This window comes from Eufriesea mexicana, unplaced genomic scaffold (genome assembly GCF_001483705.2).
Source record: "Eufriesea mexicana isolate 0111107269 unplaced genomic scaffold, ASM148370v2 scaffold572, whole genome shotgun sequence".
Taxonomy (NCBI): domain Eukaryota; kingdom Metazoa; phylum Arthropoda; class Insecta; order Hymenoptera; family Apidae; genus Eufriesea; species Eufriesea mexicana.
In genome coordinates this window covers 3,165-22,514 of record NW_016908738.1, presented here as the reverse complement: position 1 = coordinate 22,514, position 19,350 = coordinate 3,165, and the positions used below count along the sequence as shown (strand labels likewise).

Below are 19,350 nucleotides of genomic sequence, written 5' to 3'. Positions count from 1 at the left end.
TTTAGATTTTCCGTATTGTAAATTTGCGTTAAAATCGTACATAGATAATATACGCGTTTTGATCTGAACCTTACGAAGGTTGGATTCATTATTTGCTTTGATCTTCAAGTCAGATTTATTTAATTAACGGTATTTTATATTGAACTATTTTGTTCTATTTTCTTATTTATATCATCGAATAAACAGTGCAAATTCGTAGAATTTTTCATATTAACGTCTGTAATTGTTATGTTTAAATTTTAATTGCTAAAAATAATGTACCAAGAAAATGACAAAATATATAAAATATTAAAGGATAACTTATGAAAGAGTAGTTTTTTATTCAAGAGCAATAAACAATCAAGTTTTCTTTTAAGAAGAATTTAATTATTTGCAAGAATTACAAAAGTTTTAAATGAGATATGACAAATTTGTTTATCATTGAATTCTGTTTTCTGTGTATCGATAATTTAAAAATGAAACTTATATAGTTGTATGATTTTGTCAGAACTGTTACCTTTTGTAATATATTTCGGAAAATATATAAAATGTATCAATATTTTATTATATATGTGTACTGATATGAATGTATTCTAATGCATTTGAGCTCTAATAGTTGCACTAAAATGGGTCTACAAATCCATATCTTAAAATTCGTGTAATTATCAAGATAATTGAACTTGTCATATAAGAATTAAAATTTGTCTACTAACATGCTTTGCTTGTTTATTCACACTATGTGACCATTTTGCCATGTATTGGTGGTTTATAATAATTATCAAGATTGAACCGTATATATGTATATTAATAGTTCATCAAATACAGTTTGATAATGTATGTTATCACAATTTGATTAGAATAATCTAAACTCTGTTTAACTCTATTTTGTCATAGCAATTTAACGATCAAACTTGTATAATCAGTGTGCATTTAAAATTATACAAGATATGGCAAATACAGTTTTACAAGTGTTTACCAAAGGTGTATCTCCATATTTGAAAATCCATCTGGAACATGTTAGGTATGGGCATCATTTACGAGGAAAGCCACCAACTATCGCTCTCAGTTTAAAGCAACGGCTTAAATGTAAGAGAAATATAATGTAATACAATTAACAGAAATGTAATATTTTCTGATAAAATCTCTTCTTTTGCCAGTATTTGAAAAACTAGAGCAAACTAAAGTAAACATAGGCTTTTCTGTGCCAAAAGTTTTGATACAGGAAAAACAGGCTTGGATAACTGAACGAAAAACCAAACGATTTAATATTAATTTTGAGAAAGAAGCAAAAAGCGGTAGATGTAAGTAATAAACTTATAAGTGAGATAATGTTATATACATACGATATTTGTTTTATGATAATATTCTATGATCGTTTTATAGTGTCAGTGAATTTGGAAGAAGTAAGAAAGGTTTGGTTAAAAACGTGCAGTCCATTTGACATTCATAGAATTGCAAATCACTATGGCATTTTTCAAGATTTATTTAGTAATGCATTTTTTTTACCAGTTATGCCACTAGAAATCATTTACAGAATAGATGATGATACTGTAGTCAGAGTTCATACAGGAAATGTTATAAAACCTATGGAAGCAGGTGAATTGCCATATGTCAAGTACAAAGCAGGAAGTAATAGTTTATGGACACTAATAATGTGTACACCAGATGGGACCTTGGAAAACTCAAATAATGAATATTGTCATTGGTTTATGTGAGTTGATAAACTATTTTCTATGTGATTAACTTGGATAAATGATGTCTAGATCATAATATATCATAATATATCATATTTGTTAGAGGAAATATCCCAGAGGATAGACTAGAAGAAGGAGAGCAAATAGTAGATTATTTGAGGCCAATTCCAGCTAGAGGGGTAGGTTATTATCGTTACATATTTATCCTTTACAAACAAAATCAACATTTAGATTACACAGAATACAAGAAAATTCAGCCTTGGTAAGTAAACAATTGTTAAAAGGTAGATTATATAGCTTGATTTTATTGTACCATTGTATTTTATTTCAATCACATATTTGTATTTCAGCCTACAGTTAAAAGAACGCAACTGGAGTTCATTCGAATTTTATCGCAAACATCAAGATAATCTTACACCAGCTGGCTTAGTATTCTTTCAGAGTGATTGGGATCCTACAGTGAGAGAATTTTACCACTCAGTATTAGGTATGCATAATTAGTTTCACTGTTTTTAATACACTACTTCAATGTATGATTTGTCATAATATATATGTATATTTTAAATTGAAACAATTTTTTCTTATAGATACAGAAGAGCCAATATTTCAGTATGAATTTCCAAAACCATATCTTAAACCACAGACATGGTTTCCATTACGACAACCATTCAATCTTTATTTGGACAAGTACAAGGATTCCAAAGATGTAATGAAAGAATTTTTGTTAAGGAAATTACGAACAGTACATCCTTTTAGAGAGCCAAAGCCACCTATCAAATATCCTAATGCATGTAGAATCGAAGATAGTGTACCTTCTTGGTTGAAAGTGGAAATACGAAAGGAACGCTTGGGTTGGGGCCGAGTTAACGATCTGAAATAAAATATTTTCTAAATAAGAAGTTGTAAAATATGTTTTTGTAAATAAATAAGTAAAACATATATTGTATAAAGAAAAGTATTGTACAAACAAACATACATGAACATAGTTTGATATTATAACGTACACATTAGTACAGTTTTGTTATGGAAAATGAAAACAGAGTAGAGTATCACTCTAGTCTCAAATAAGCTTCCACAGCTTGTTTGCTTCTTAATTTAATTTCTGCTCGTGTTGGTACTGAAGAATCAATCGCTTGGTGTTCAACAATAAGGCCTAGAAAATACAATGAAACATACTGCTATTGTAATGGAACGGATTAGAATGATTGAAATATTCATTGTATTATATTCGTTGACTGTGATTACGATTATATTTACAATTATATTTATTAAAAAATGATCGTTTGCTCACGAGCACTCACCCGTTGGTTCCATTTCCGTATCTTTGAACTTAAGCCTTGATCGATAATCAGAAATATAAGTCTGGTAGAGATCTTTTGCTCTCTCCTCTCTGTCTTTGTTAAATTCGAAATTGCTCATTCCAAATAGTGCACCTACTTTTCGGCTAACCGTGGATAATAATGCTAAACCTAAAGGAGGATACAAAAGTGAGAAAATATGTCACTTGACAGGTATATTAATAAATTTTAATTCTCTCTTCGATTTTTATTTCACCTTCTGTCTCCATTTTTTCTATCATTGGTATGTCGATTTGCTTTTCAAATTCGTCCGTTGGCCGCTTTGTCGTTACTCTATTACTTCTTTTAACACAAACCAACATTGCCACCATGTTTTGCAACGATGCTCTTATATCCATCAACAATTCGCCACGTTCCTTTTTTGAATTTCTACGTTCAAATTCACGTTTCTTTTGCATCGCGATTTGTTCTATTAGGATATTTTTGTCCGCATTGTATCTGTAAAAAGTTTCAGCTGTACATTATCATATCACGCATGAATATATTTTTTGCGTGATAATAACACTTACTCTTCAATACTAGCTACTAGGGAGTGCTCGAAATTGGACAGAATAGATAATGCTTCGTTCTTTTTGCTCAACAATGAATCGCGCTCCTTCACGTTGCGATTAAATTGTTCCACTAACCGTGTTCGTTGTTTCATTTGTTCTTCCAATCTAATCAATTAAAATAAACGTTTAGAGAAGAAAATTTATAAAGAAAAAGACATTTTATTTTTTGATTTTGTCAATCTTACGAATTGTCGCGATCTAAATTTTCCAATAAGAAATGAAAATAATAAGAAAATTTCAACTTTACCTTGAAAGTAATTCTCGATAGGAATGTACGAGTAAGGAATCTTTTATTTTGTCGAATATTTCTTCCAAAGATTTTATTTGTTTTTCCAACATTTCATTCATCGTAGTTCCAGTACGTATAATTTCCGTGGTTAAAATCGCTTCGCTCTGTGATACATACAACACGAATAGAAGAACTATATGTAAGTTTTTCCGTGGCGTAATTCGGCTTTGCTGCGCGTTTCCACTCGTTTTTTGTTATTGAAACTTACTTCAGTTCGAATCAATGATTGCGCAAATGACCATAAATCCTCAACTTGTTCGCGCACGAATGTTAGCATGTCTTCTCTTTTTTTCATATTGTTCCAAACGTTTCGTGTGATTCGTTTATACTTAGATTCGATGTCATTTGTGTCTTCAGTTGCGAGTTGGCCGATTATCGTTGTTCGAAATATCACTTTGCATTGATCTTTACAGTCTTGTTTCAAAGCGTTTAAGAATGTTTCATGATGTATCGCGTCCTACAAATATCTTTTCTATCAAGTAATGAATAGGATAATAATTTTATGCTGGTGAGTATTACTCGATGTACGCTTTTTCTTATATTTTATATATTTTATATATTATAGTTTACTTTTTTCAAGATTCCAAGTATATACGTGTATGTTAGATTTATTGCTTTTGCCGCGTTTTGTCTTGCAACTGATTTTTGATACCGCGATACCAATTGTTGTTGTACTCGATCTTGAGACCATGATAAACCTTTTTCTTGTTCATAGATGTTACACAGTTCTGTATGTTGTATCTTTATCAGGTATGCCATGTTACATATATGGATGATATACTTTACTCTTTCTTAAGTATGCACATATAACGTACTTGTAGTTCAAAACATTGTTTCATCTTTCTTTTCTTCTCGTAACGAAGTTTATCTAATTGACTGCGTTTTCGATGATTTTCCTCGTAAATAGAAATATAAATGTGCTATAAAAGCAATAGAACATATCATGAAAATATATCATTGTTTACCACGTAATTAATGAAAGTTTATTTAATGGGAAAAGGACATACGGAGAAAAGTGAGCATTACAATCGTGTAATGCACATATAACGTATATATGACAGTTATGACGTATTGAGAAATATAACGTACCGAAAACTCACCTCTGTTTCATGACCATGACATTTTAATCGTAAATTTTTACGACTTTGCAACAAACTACGTATATGGCCTTTCGGAGTACCTCTTGTTATCTCGCCGACTATTTGACGATAATCCTTTATATCCTGTTTATACGAACTCAACTGCCAAGATATATTTTTTTTAAATTTTGCAGCATCTTGTATCTTTATTTTCCTTTCGCGTGCTAGAGTTTACAAGGGTTTCATTAGATAACGATTAATTGTAAAAAGACGAAATAGATGTTTCTCAGAGATGAAGCATGGAAATCGTAATCGTAAAAAGGAAGCAAAATATTGATGGAGTTATAAATAACTGGACTCGATTTACTTCAATTAACACTATTTGTAACCAAAAATATCCGTATATACTTCCCTTTATTTCGTTATAGAAGAGAAATTATATGCATAAACGATTGTCACAAAATCTTTTCTTACCGTATAATTTGAGGATCCCACGATATTGTTCTAATTTGTCTTTCGTTGACCATCTTACGTCTTTGATTCTACGAAATGTCTGTATACGTTTATGAGTCAACATTTTATTAAAGCACCATCGATAAAAAGAATTGCTATCGATTTTGTTATGATGTTAAAGAAATTCTGATTACAACTCAATAATTAGGACATTTGCTACAACGAGAGACGAACAATCTTAGAGAATAACGTAATTTTATTTTACATACAAAGATGTATTTTACATACAAGGGAAAAATGTGTGATTCTAGATGTTCCTAAAGGTTAGTATTAGGCATCGTACAATCTGCATCGCATTCATTTATTGCACACGTATTATAGACGTACATGGGTCTCTCTCTCTCTCTCTCTCTCTTTCTCTCTCCCTCCCTCCCGCCCCCTCATAACCCCCTCCCTACCCCTTTTTCGCACTTTTCTCCCTCCCTATAACTATTTTCTTCGTTTCTTACCCCGTTGTATCTGTTGTACCTATTCACTCCTTATTCTAAGCTCATTCGACTTCTTTCTAAATGACAATCGTTGTTCCTCTCGTTTACTTAGTTTTGCGACTTGTATTATAATGTTTTGTTAGTAAAAAATTTCTGATGTTATATATTAGCTAGGTTAATGCAATATGCCTAACCTCGAGTTGAAATCTAAGTTTATGTGCTGTCGAACTTTTGACATATGAAGTTTTCATATAATGATACAATGAAAACTGCCATAAAATGACATTGCAAGAAAACGATTGGTTAGGCGATTAATCGTTTCGAATGCATAGAAAATTCGATCATGTAGCTTCGTTGATATGTTATTTTGCGATCAAACACGTGCTAGTTTGTGCTCTAGGTCGTATATATTTTTAACGGAATTATTTGAAACATAGCATAATTGAATAATTAAGTATTAATGTACAGGATGTATGAAAATTAACTGTCTCGGCCATCGTGGCCGAACGGAGAGACTTCATACTTCCCTTTTGTACATTTTGCCGGATTAGACTCCCCTTTGCTTATTCCGCTTTGGAATAAATTAAACGATACCGGAAAAGTATCGAACGATCGACCATCCGATGCGTCTATGCGCAATAAGTTAAAACAGAATGGTTCATTTGCTACCTATAGTTCCTTTCCGATATTTCCTCATCATTACGTCTAAGATACGATGCCATAAAAAAAATTTGATCTTGTAAATCATTCTCAAGGACAATTTTGTGGTTACTTTTATTAACAGATCTTCACTGATCCAAATGTGTAGAATCACGCTGTAATGGTCGTGACAAACCATTTTTATACATCCTGTACATACCTTTGTACGGTTTGCAATTCCGTGTTTGTTCGCGTTTTACAACGTAATACATTGAACGACTGCTGTCATTGATAAAATTTCATCGTTTTTCTCTTTAAACATCTTTATATGACCTACAAGGTGGTGGAGGTGCACTCCATATTCCATTTTCTCGACAAGTCGGCTTCCTTACGGGTTCTAAGGGCGTTACATACCCCGGTGAGCAAGTTACCTAACAGACAAATTATGCAATCGATGAAAAGAAAACGACGAGAAATATAATACAATTCATATGGATATAGATTTATGCATTTACATATATGTACATATTATTGTATTATCGACGTCGCCAATATCGTCGATTAGAATAACAATAAATGTGGAAAATTATACTAAAGAGATTAATCGATTACCTGTATATTGTCACCTGGTTTGTACCAAAATTTTAGAGGTGCTATTCGTCCATGAGGTGGATCGCCAGGATACGGGCATCTCACTTTGCCTAACGATATGAAAGTGCCATTTGTTGTGAAACAAAATGGCATGTATTTGGCTGATTGAAACCTTAGAAAATGACTAATAAAAATTTCGAAAACTTACAAACTGGTGGTGGATGAGACCATGTTCCATTCTCTGTACATATTACAGATGCTTCACCTAATAGTTGATGACCAGGTAAGCAAGCAAACCTGACAAGTGCACCAACTTTATACACACGCGTTTGATGGTATTTCCTTCCTGAATTATGACGGTTTGTTTGTTCTATAATACGGCCACTTTTTGGTATCAATGGGATTGGACAGATAATTTCTGCAAATAAATTGTATCATTACAGGATTACATGTACGTTTCCAGCACGCGAATGAAAAACTGAAGAGGTATTTATTAGATGCCTACCTACGCAACTAGGCACAGTTCCACTCCACGAACCATCACCTTGGCACTCTATACTCTGTGATCCTAATAATTTATGTCCCCACATGCAAGCAAATACTGCTCTACCGCTGAAGGTATTGTTGTATTCCAGTACCTGTAACCATGAATCGCCGAGGGTGTTCATAGGTGGGCACTCGATTGTTTCACATCGCGGCATATCCGCAGACCATTTACCTGGAGATATATATTCAATATTATTATTATTCGGATATATGTTCAATTACAAAATTTTACTAATTTTCTCTTTCTATCTATCTCAATAGCGGTCTAAGCATACTCAATGTCATATTTCGGTTAAACTCCTTACCGTTATACTGACACGTTATACCAGCTGCGCCTTCTAATCTAAACCCAACGGGACATTCAAATACTGCTCTATGACCCATACGTGCCCCTTCGATTTTACTAATTAACGGTGGTTCAGGTAGATTCAAAATAGGACACTGGACATCTGCAATGAGCGAAGAATAGCGATTGTGTTTCCCATTCCCAATTCCCATTACCGGTTAAACGTTCGCTTATTACGATTCATTCGATATACAGTATTAGCAGGAATACGAATTACCTTTATCTCTCGATAATCTGTTGACAAAGAAAAGGGGCAATTAAACTTACCTACAACGTGAACATGTATGGAGTTGGATAATCCGCGAGGTGTAGAGCACGTGTACACTCCTGAATCTTGCGCTTTCGCATAATATATAGATAAACGATACTTCCAGTCTCTTTCACGAGAAGCAATCGCCCATCCTAAATTGCAAAAGAAAGATCGTTACATATAGTTATAGTTACATTCCAATTTTCTCGATACAAAACAAGAACCAAAGTTTTGATTACTTCAAATGTTACGCAAGATACGAAAGATCACCAATTTGATCGCACAACTTATATGTGCATATACTTCATATATAAATGTATATATAATCTAATATCGTATATTTAACGATTAAATCCAAGATTTGTTGGATCATAATAATTTTTATTGCAACGGTTAAATTACATTTCTTAAATACGACTTATATGTTCTTTTGCGATTCGGGTGTCTCACAAATTGGCAGAGGAATAAGTGTCTGTTGGATGATAATGGATGTTATATAAAATAGGAAACTTTGGAGTTGGAAAACGAGGATTATACGAATAGAAAACAAGTAAGACAAAGGCGGAAGACGGATTATTTATACGAACATAGGAATTTGAGGGTTCGATGGCATTTTTCATCGGGTTTCTGTACATGATGGTGAGCCTTATAGCGGAGTAGATCAATGCTGACGTACACGCTAGTATGGATACTAGCGTACTAGTAGTGTACTAGTAGGTTCACGCTATACGCTGAATTCTATTGTATAGTAGGAATGGAATTTTGCTGATACCTCCAAAACTAAAGCCAACTCACCAATATCGAAAAGTAAGGAGTTGTTAAAAATTTGCCACTTTTTAATACATTTCAAGATTTCAAGATAATATACTTATAGTTAATCTAAAACTTAACCCTTGGTTTTTTGCCAAATGCCTCTGACATATTTTTAGTTTGTGCTATTTTTCCCGATTGCGTTGCTGTCATTTGTTTCTTCTTTCTGTGCACCCTTATGCACATCTATGTACATAAGATAAATGACGACAATTAAGATTTACCGGTTAAGTATTGACGAAACGTCGAGGTCCAAGTCCATTCGGGATTACCAAGTTTCCTAGCGAACAGACATTCAAGGTGAAGTATACTTCCAGGGAAAACAGCGAGGGCACCGGACGGCTCGACGGCAGCTGAACCGGCCGGTAATCCAAATACGATCGTCGGTGGTACATCCTCTATTTCTCCTCGAACAATCAAGAAGAGGAGAAAGATTAAATGGAACGGAATTTTCTCCTGTCCCCGTTTAAAAAAGATTTACAACAGAATATTTCAACTTGAAATTTCATTATTTTCCCAATGATTATCATAATCAAGACAGTGCAATATCGCAAATACAATAAATTTCTTTGACTTTTAAAAGTTAAAGTTAAAGAAACTTTAAGAAAAATTATATTTATCGATCAACAACGCGTACGCAGACTAACTTACTTATCACAAGAAACAGAAATTACATTTGTTTTCTTACCGGTGTAGTTTGAAATCGCTGTCGTCGGAGTGCACGAGGGTAGTTTTCCATTCCAACTGGCGTTACGGCAATGTAAAAGAGAATCACCAACGAGTTTGTATTTGCCGAGTTCTCTGCATCTTACCGTCACGCGTTCCCCATGTGGTACAGTGATCTTATCTACCTAGTAACAATCGTACATATGATCGTTTTTATTTTATTTGAGTAACCAACTATTTTATTAAATAAATAAAATTTCACGTGTTGAATACAATTCATAGGTAAGAAACGAAGTTAAACATCAAAAGTTTCGACATTCCTTTTCCTTTTTTTTACTTTTTCTTACTTTTTCTTTACTTTTTTTCTTTCACAAACCAAAATTTTACTTTCTAAAGTATAATGTCAAAAGCAGAAACTTACGGATATCGTAATATTTTTATAGGTAACAATTAGAAGTGGATGTAAACCTTCAAGTTTGCAACCTCTTTGAAATCCTCCGGTCTCTACAAGAAAATTATTATAATTAACATATACAGGGTTGTTTTCTTGTTTTCCTTTACTTTTGTTTTACTATATAATGAGAATGATTTAGGACAATGAGTTCGTGCAATATTTAAGATGTCGATAATCGACTATCGTGTGCATATGTGTAACATACGTAATACACGTATTACATAAATGCGTACGTATGTAGTTACAGAGGATTGTAATTGAAATGATCATGTATACGACTATTCTTCTTTCAATCGTTTCGTTGGTTTCACTGTTGAAACACGAAACACGTGTTCACTGATATATATTTAGTATTTATTTTACGACGCATGCTCAGCATGGTTTCAGTGTACGTTCAATAACAGAGCTAAATGCTTTCGATAGTACCCAGACAACTTTATCGATCCACCAATTTCGTTCATGTGAAAGCGTTTGTTGTTAGACAAAACTTTTTTCTAAGCTTTTAGTTGTTCTTCCGTGCGGTAAATTGATGTCACGATAACAAATTGTCTTACAGTGTCATGCATAGGATTTACGCGTATTTCAAAATATTTGCCAATATATTATCGATATTGGTACAGTTTTATAAATTTTCACACACATTTTGAACAATGTCGCGATTAGGACAGCGTCTATATGTTATCTCGCATGCATCCACATGTACTCGCATGTACTTCGTTAGATACGTAATATACGGGATAAATATTTGTAACGGACATTCATTGCAATGTAATGTTAGTAATAAGAAAAAGTTTTGCTTCAATTTTAAAATCTGTACATTTCTCGTGCACTATTTATTTTAATAAACTCACCTACTTGTTTCGCTTCGCAAAAATTAATTATTGCCGTTAGGCTGAGTAACAAAACATAAAACCCTGCAGTCAATTTCATGCGATATGCACTTGCAAAGAATTTCTTTCTTCTTTCGTTCTCGATGGACATGCTGTTGCACTTTGCATATCAGAACGAAATCCCATTCGAGTCACTACACTGGAATTTGGTTTCGATGGTAATTTCGTATCGAAAATCTGTACAACTTCTGTAGGTCGAAATATTGTTCATCTCCTCCTTTGGCATTTTGTTTCATAAGCATAGTAAGTTGCACGTATACAAATACCAAAAATCCAAAGACACTGGGAAATGAAGAAGAAAATCAATCGGAACGTTTGATGGATATCATCGATCAAAGAAACGGAAAGACTGTCGTACATACGCGCGTTTGGAAGATCAACGAACTGACCAAAGGGACGCGTGCACAGCTTGGAAGGAATGATTAGGGGCACGAATAAAGTCACCACTAACTTCATCGCTAACCCTCGTAAACGACACGTACTACCACCCGCGCAATTACGGGGTGAGACGTTATAAGGCAGCTACGCCAATGCCAAACTCGCGAAAGCGCAGGCGTGTAACGCATTACGTTATATTTGCATGTTCAAAACACGAAACGAAAGTCTTTTAAATCCTTTATTTTTAAATAATTTGCGCACACGCACGTACGCGCGCGCGCGCGCACACGCACGCACGCACGCACGCACGCACGCACGCACGCACGCCTTGTCACATTTCACGCTTTTAATTTCTTTTTAGTTCAAATATTGGAACAAGGAACAATTTTTTTATAAATACAGTAATATTGTATCGGTCAGATAAAGTTGTTTTTTTCCTTCTTTTTATGTTTTGAAAAACAAACTAGGAACGGAAAGATGACGAAAATAGTGTCAAATATTGTATAAAATTTATAGTGCGATTAAATATGAGAGCAGTCTTGTCGATTTTTGGAATTTTGTAGCAACGAAGCTACAAGCTCAATTTAACGGGTCAATTTCTTGATACTTTGTCAAAAACACTTTTATTATTATAAAGTAAACGAATGTAACAAATAAATAATAAAATCATTAGTTTTTAATTTTTTACCTTTTCTACCACTTCCATCATTACCTGCATTTTTAATACCTTTCTAGGCTAACTGTCAGATTAGCTTACCCTTTGCACTTGGTAATTTTTTCGTTACAGAAAAACAGCAATTCGATGGCTTTCTATTATAAAGTCGACGATATTTTTAAAACGGTAAATAAGAAATCGGATGCAAATTAACATGCAGAATTATTTTATTTCGATATTACACGCATCGTTATGTTATTTTAGATTTGATATATTAAGTAACATCGATCCTCAGAATTTGATTAAATGGCGACTTATGATCGCCTCTCGAGTGCAAAAGGTTCAAATCAAAGTTTATGTGACCATTGGCAATACTGCAATAAAGCTCTATAATGATCGTTTGTATGGATTATACGATAGTGTACATAATGCATACGTAATAATATTTACATAACACTTCTTTCAGCGATCATTTAATTCTATCTAGCTGTACGTTAACTATTTCAATTCCCCAAGATACATTTTACTCGATTACGTAATTTTTCTATTTAGAGAAAGTTTTCCACTTATTTATATGCGTATAATTGAATCTATACACATATGGCAAATGAAATAAAATAGAAACTTTAAAAAATTACTTCAATTACTTATTTGTAATGTTTTCATTTCAATTCAAAAATATTATCAACAGTTTACTATATGAAGGACGAATGTAATTTCTTCTTTCATGACCAAGGATTCATACATTGACTTTATACATTATATGTGTGTCATTAATATTTTTATTAATAGAATATTTACAAAATTCTCCTTTGAAGAAAATTACATTGCATGTAATTGGTATACTTTATCAATTTCCGTGATTATATTGATATGACAATTTTTTGTGCGTATTTATTATTGTTTCCTTTCGTGACGTTATGTTACTTATGTTATGTGCATACAATTCTTTTACACGTTTTCTGAATTCTCATGCCAGGTACAATTTAAGCGTTAAGTGACTAAATAGTGAGAGTGTAACATGGTTAGAAAGAAATAATTCTTTCAAATATGTACATTAAATTTTATATTGCGATTTAAATTAATGCGATACTTAAAATTGTGGTCGGTTTCCATGAAGGAAAGTATATATCGCGTTTCTAAGTACAATATTCGGAGTAAACGAAGTGTCTTGAAGAGCTTTATTTGTCATTGGACTAGTATATTTTCCACATAGAAACCATTCATTTATAGCTGCTTTCTCATATGTAAATCCATCTAAAACAGATATTCATTAGAACCACAAATTTCTTCAGAATAGATGTATGTTTGTATGTGTTGCTCACCGGAACATAAAACAGGCTCTTTCATTATTTCATGTGTGATAGGGCATAAATATTCGTGAGGTATTTCAGTATCGTCTATAAGAATTTCTGTAGAATTATCGTTTTCACGTTTTAACCAATACAATTGTGTTCTAAATATTTCCACCGTCTAAAACCGTATACACAGTTAGCACAAGCATAATAAAAAAAAACATAAATCAGGCAGACAATGGCATCGAGCATTCGTGATTCCCTAGCAACGTACATCTTCATCCTGTTCGATATGCAGTCTTTTCATTAATTCATCCTCCGGCACGGAAAGCAATTGTCGTCCCGTTAATGAAGCCTCACAAGCTGTCTTAATTAACATTCGTAAACCTATTTCGTCTAACCATTTTAAAGTATCATGAACTTTCCAATCTGCAACCTTGTATGTTAAAAATTTAACGCATTAATAACCGACACGATCTTTCATAATCATGCAAAATATTATAATTCACGTTTTAAAGATATACCATTTTTCTGTTATGCTTTAAATTATTTATTAGCGTGTATTGCGAAATCAGTTGCCGAGGTATTTTCCAGATTAAAAGAGTTTTGTCTAAAGCACCTGCAAATGATTTATAATGATAACTCATGTAGCGGAGTCTCAGTAAGAAAAAGAAAAAAAGAAAAGAAAAAAAGACAAAAGAAAATATAATTGATCGAACCTGTAATAAAAAGAGAAGTATCTTCCGAAAAAGCACAAGCAGTTACGAGACTTTCGTGTTCTTCTAGCACGTATAAGCACGATCCAGAATACTAAAATCATATTATCTCTTATTTTATACCCATTATGTAAATTAATTTTTTACATATATTCATTTCCTGCTCATTAGTACCATATAATGAAAAGTCTGTTTTCTTGGAAAGGAAAGGTAAAGAAGAGGAATGGACAATTTACTCACCACGCTCCATATACGAGCTGTTCTATCAGTGGCAACGCTTCCTAAGATTTCGCTTTGGATCTGAGAAAATCGAACACAAGTTACATTTCCACCATGTCCAGTGAATGATTTTTTTTCTTCGTATCGTATATTACCACCGCTGTTTCCAATACCTCCCGTTGCTAGCATATTTTCTTTACAAACTGTTATTAACCACAATTTAACCAAAGAATCATTACCGCCAGTTGCTAGCAGATAGGTATGTTTATCACTATTTATATTTTCCCTTCTTTCTGCAATTCGATGCAATAGCACAAGTTACATGTACAGAATACCGGTATCGCTTCATGCTTACCAATATTTGTAAAATTAGATGTTGAACTGAAGTCGCACCCTTGAACGCCTAAGTCATGTGCTTCGCTACAACTAATTAGCGCTGTAGAATTTGTGTTATCGATGGTGTCAAATAACCGCCATGTACCTTCGTTACACGCCGTAATTAAATAACAGGAATCATGTGTAAAAGCGATTGCATTTACCGCATCAGAATGACCTTTGAAAACACTGCCGTACATATTCGTAACAAGTTAGTAACATTCTACCGTTTATACAAGAGAAATAATATATTTTTTAAACATGTACCAGAGTTCTTCCATATCATTTACGTCCCATAATGTTGTCTTTTCATCATCTCCAGCTGTAGCAATTTTAGTACCATCCGGTGACCATCGGCAAACACGAATACCAGATGCTGAATTCACGAAAGAAGACCTTGCTTGACAGCCATCCTACGAAAAATCAGTAATGATGAATCAATAACAATTTAACAACGGTTTAATGCAATAAAATTAATTTGCAATTTACACGGTAATGAATAAGCCAGAAAAGTTCATTTGCTATCCTTCATTTGTTACTTTTTATAATGATTCTAATTCTTTAATTTTAACTTTCAGGTGCATAATCTGCATTATTTGCATTACCTCGGTATTCCAGATGATAACTGTACCATCTAAGGAACATGAAGCAAGCATACGACCACAAGGGCTGAATTCAACGTGATTTACACTGTACGCATGACCATCCAATGGACTGTAAGATTTTTCATGAAATTTCATGCTAATTTCGGACTCGGCTTCCTCTTCCACTTCAATGCTCCAAACTCGGATTAGCTTATCTCTATGGGTTTGTCATAATTAAAGGATGAAAGAAATTATGCAATATAACTTAACTGTAATATCCTATTCGCTGAACAGACGGAATGAACCATTTTCAACTAACCCAGATCCAGATGCTATAAGATGGTTCCCGTAGAAAGCTACACTGTTTACTACACCAGCGTGATCTTCTAGTTTTTGTATTAATTTAATGTCATTAATAGACGTTTCCGCATTTTTCATTACAGTTTTCTCATATTCAGCATTCTATAAATGGGAATAATAAATATTGTTTTATCAAACTTTAGCCCCATGGAACTATTTTTTTTAAACAGGTCGCAGTAAAATGGAAACTTACCTGTGCCTGATCGTGACCATCTAAAAATAAGGTAGGCGTAAATCGTCGCGCAAGTTCCGAGTCTAGACATAAGTTTCCTTTAAGATCCCAAATAATTACGGATTTGTCGTTGGAACCTATAATATTAATGTCGAAGAAACGTGAAACGTATCAGAAGTGTATAATATATGCACTTATTGTACAGTATACAATAGACAGCATATACCTGTTGCCAATAAATTTCCATCTCTTGAGAATGCACAGCACGCCACGTATCTGTTATGTCCTGACATTATTGTCATTACTTTTCCAGAGTTCTAAAAGTTATTGGTATAGCGCAAGGATACAATTAAAAATGTGTAATCACCAATGTTATTAACATGTACACAACATCTTTATGAAATATCTTTATGGGTACTCCAATTGAAAGCTTTAAGAGTATGTCGACGATGAAATGAAGAAATTACAATATATACTTTTTCACAAGCTTGCCTAAATTTTGTATTTTGTTGCATACATATAAGTGTATTTTTATTTTTGTTATTTTATACCGTTTCCCAGATTACTGCTGTTTTGTCGAAACTACTGCTACCAATGAATAATCCATTCGTATTGAAACAAACACAGGTTAAGGCATTACTGTGTTTTTCCATGATTCGGCAGAGGTTTATTTTGACAATAGATGATTGAGTTTCACATTTCGATTGTATTACAATTATTTCCCATAATTTAACGTAATGGTCGTTGCCGCAAGTAACCAGTTCATATAGTTTCGTGAACGGTTCGTTGCCTAATTATAAATTAGTTTATATATTACTAAATTTAATAGTAGTAAAGATGAAAATTTTGCAATAATTTCTTTTAAAATATGCATTCTGATTGGTGCATTTAATGTAATACACGTAATATACGTATACGTATAATACGCATATTCAGATCAGTCCTTAAGGTTGTTGATGTTGTAAAGATTTTGTACATACTTGTAATCTTCTGAGATGTTGAAAAGTCACAAGAAACAACGCCTAGATCATGAGCATCATCAATCCAGGCGAGGGCAGTAATCGCTTGGTTATCGGAAAAGCACGAGTCGATGATATCGGTGATGGAGAATAATTTTAAAACACCGAATGTACATGTAGTAATTAACCAACTAGAATCCGGTGAAAAACATACACTCTGTATAGCACCATCATGTTTTTGAAAACATCTAAATACACGGATAGACATTGTGTTTCATTAAATCATTGTGATAGATAAGCATCGTAAAAATGTTGAACAGCAAACGAATCGTGTAAAATTGGAAACAAAATTAAATATTACAATAAATACTTTAACATGCACCAGCTAATAAATCTATTTATCAATTAATTCATGTATCTCTATTATATTGTACAATATCATAATGCTGATTCTTGCCTAACTAAATTGCGTCGAACCAAATCCCAAAGGCAAACTTGTCCCTTGTCTCCAGCGGTTGCAAGTAACGTTGAATCTGGTGAGAACCTGCAAACTCTCACAGCTTCTCCGCCTACTTGAACCATAGTATGAATTCTTGTTCCTGTCTGCAAAAGAATTTTAATATCATCATATCTTGTAATACATCACAGTGTACGTATACTAATATTATAGTTAACTGTAATTCAGCTTAGCGTTAATAGATAGCAGGGGTCAATCCATGTATAATAGTCAAGTATGCAGTCTTGATAAAAAAAACAGCAGCTTACCCGTAAATTCCAAAGCAATGTAGTGCCGTCTATGCTAGCTGAAGCCAACATCGTTGATTGGGGACTTACTTTGACAGATGTAACTCCATATTTGTGTCCTTGCAACGGGGAAAAATATGCTTCTACGTATCCTATACCCGATCGCCATTGCCAAATTCTAACGCGTTTGTCTCTGGAAAGGATGTAGGGAAGTATACCGTACCAGCTTAGTTAGGTTGTACTGTAATTGTAATCGTTTATTTTGCAATAAATTCATTTACATACAAACCATTGCTGTTTCACAATTTTCTTACCCGGATCCAGTTACCAATATGCAATCACCAGCAAAATCAATACTTGTAATATCACTCGTGTAAGATGATAATGTTTGCAGAATATGTACATCTCCTATTTTGGCGGTCATGGTTACATATGGTTTTCTTATTAATTTCTTTCATATAACTATTGTATATTATCTGTGTATACTGATAAACGTGACACCGCAATAAACGAGATAAACACGAACAAGAATCAAATACAGTAATATCGTTTGTATTGCTTTTACCAACAAATTTTACTTATGCGGTATAAAATAGATATATCACGTCACTAAAGTATACACTTATTCACCTCCAGTATTAAAAGCACTTTTATACAGATTCCTGTGTTATATAAGTGGAGAAATTCTTGTAATACGCGGTAGGAATAAAACGTTAAATATCTTAGAGGAAACGCGAATAATTCTATGCTCAGGGAAACGTGAGAAATTTAAGTCCTTCACATATCGCTCGATATATAGACACGTGTACATGTATGTTTTGCAAACGTGGCTCTATTCGATAGGGTATGAGGTGCGATTAAACTAAGAGGGAAAAATCCTTCTTGTGTAGGAAATTACTACAAGTAATTACAGTTGTGTGTAAAGAATACACTAAAGTAAGTAACGATGAAATAATTTTAGAATACGTTAGAAAAGATTATGTAAGAAAGTACTTACGTCAATGAACAAAAATATAAATATTACGAACACCAATTGAATTTCGAATTAAGGGATACAACATAAGTTCTGGCGAATAAAAATATAAATCGTTTCACACTTGTTGCGGAATATTTAGTTTAACAAAGTACGACATACTGTTTTCCTCGGGTAAAAAATAAAACTGGATGCAGTAGGTGAACAAGTTGTGCGTACGGAATACTCCATGTTGTGACGACAACGTGCCAGCGTACGTCTATTGTAGTTATAAAATCGATATCTACGAAAAAATTTTGCTAGTACGCGAGCGAGTATGTTGCGCATCAGGCCGAAGGAACGAAGCGATTGCGAAGCTTCTAATTATGTTTTCTTTTTTCAGATTTTAATTAATTTTTCTTTTATTTATTTCTTTCTATTTATTTTTATTTGACATTTCGAATATTTCGTATAATATTCGAACGTTTCATCGTTGAGTTGTTTATTTCTCATCGTTGGGTTGTTTGTCTCACCGTTGGACTGTTTGATCCATTTCATTGATCATTATGATTTATATTTGTTTCGCTTTTATTATGTTTTACTAATCGGTTGCTAACCTGTTTCTTTTTAGCTTTCAAATTTTTCAAGACATGGTTGGATGGCGCGGGATGCGTGCGTTTAGACTTAAGTATTTATACGCAGTTATAAGATAGATTTATAGATTAACAATTAATTCATGAACTTTTGTAGTTGCATCACAAAGCTGAAACTTTGAGCAACATTTTCATGCAATTTTCGAACATAATTTGAAGCGAATTAATTAGTTAATAATAATTATTTGAAGGCGTGCGTGATTTG

The 19,350-nt window shown here is 33.3% G+C and overlaps 4 protein-coding genes across 9 annotated transcripts; 1 reads left to right on the top strand and 3 right to left on the bottom strand.

The window, feature by feature from the left end:
* Window positions 1-17: 17 nt before the first annotated feature.
* mRpL38 (mitochondrial ribosomal protein L38) lies at window positions 18-2,553 on the top strand. Of its 2 annotated transcripts, none has more exons than XM_017897698.1 (7): window positions 18-78; window positions 874-1,065; window positions 1,137-1,280; window positions 1,363-1,690; window positions 1,777-1,935; window positions 2,024-2,160; window positions 2,261-2,553. In XM_017897698.1, the coding sequence occupies exons 2-7, from the start codon at window positions 927-929 to the stop codon at window positions 2,551-2,553; spliced, it is 1,200 nt and encodes a 399-aa protein (XP_017753187.1). In that variant the 5' UTR covers window positions 18-78; window positions 874-926. The 2 variants fall into 2 exon arrangements, with proteins under 2 accessions (XP_017753187.1, XP_017753186.1); XM_017897697.1 differs by having other exon boundaries at window positions 49-129.
* Window positions 2,554-2,629: 76 nt separating this feature from the next.
* LOC108545882 (uncharacterized) lies at window positions 2,630-5,527 on the bottom strand. Its single transcript, XM_017897696.1, has 10 exons — window positions 5,425-5,527; window positions 4,972-5,174; window positions 4,687-4,791; window positions 4,442-4,612; window positions 4,080-4,328; window positions 3,830-3,975; window positions 3,541-3,687; window positions 3,228-3,469; window positions 2,975-3,142; window positions 2,630-2,826 (listed from the first exon to the last, which is right to left on the bottom strand). The coding sequence occupies exons 1-10, from the start codon at window positions 5,525-5,527 to the stop codon at window positions 2,723-2,725; spliced, it is 1,638 nt and encodes a 545-aa protein (XP_017753185.1). The 3' UTR covers window positions 2,630-2,722.
* Window positions 5,528-5,884: 357 nt separating this feature from the next.
* On the bottom strand, window positions 5,885-11,290 carry hig (locomotion-related protein hikaru genki). The gene is made up of 10 exons (XM_017897686.1): window positions 11,045-11,290; window positions 10,161-10,243; window positions 9,762-9,924; window positions 9,298-9,471; window positions 8,281-8,415; window positions 7,973-8,116; window positions 7,627-7,839; window positions 7,330-7,539; window positions 7,143-7,231; window positions 5,885-6,961 (listed from the first exon to the last, which is right to left on the bottom strand). Exons 1-10 carry the CDS (start codon window positions 11,172-11,174, stop codon window positions 6,845-6,847), a joined length of 1,458 nt encoding a protein of 485 aa, XP_017753175.1. The 5' UTR covers window positions 11,175-11,290; the 3' UTR covers window positions 5,885-6,844.
* Window positions 11,291-12,889: 1,599 nt separating this feature from the next.
* Window positions 12,890-18,735, bottom strand: LOC108545982 (WD repeat, SAM and U-box domain-containing protein 1). Of its 5 annotated transcripts, none has more exons than XM_017897877.1 (17): window positions 18,538-18,735; window positions 17,562-17,733; window positions 17,254-17,399; window positions 16,818-17,044; window positions 16,389-16,627; window positions 16,064-16,154; window positions 15,859-15,974; window positions 15,625-15,767; window positions 15,327-15,522; window positions 14,989-15,134; window positions 14,702-14,910; window positions 14,368-14,639; window positions 14,131-14,221; window positions 13,936-14,030; window positions 13,686-13,847; window positions 13,442-13,589; window positions 12,890-13,373 (listed from the first exon to the last, which is right to left on the bottom strand). In XM_017897877.1, the coding sequence occupies exons 2-17, from the start codon at window positions 17,610-17,612 to the stop codon at window positions 13,210-13,212; spliced, it is 2,496 nt and encodes an 831-aa protein (XP_017753366.1). In that variant the 5' UTR covers window positions 17,613-17,733; window positions 18,538-18,735; the 3' UTR covers window positions 12,890-13,209. The 5 variants fall into 5 exon arrangements, with proteins under 5 accessions (XP_017753366.1, XP_017753363.1, XP_017753364.1 ...); XM_017897874.1 differs by lacking the exon at window positions 18,538-18,735 and adding an exon at window positions 17,855-18,516; XM_017897875.1 differs by lacking the exon at window positions 18,538-18,735 and adding an exon at window positions 17,855-18,516 and having other exon boundaries at window positions 17,631-17,733.
* Window positions 18,736-19,350: the final 615 nt, after the last annotated feature.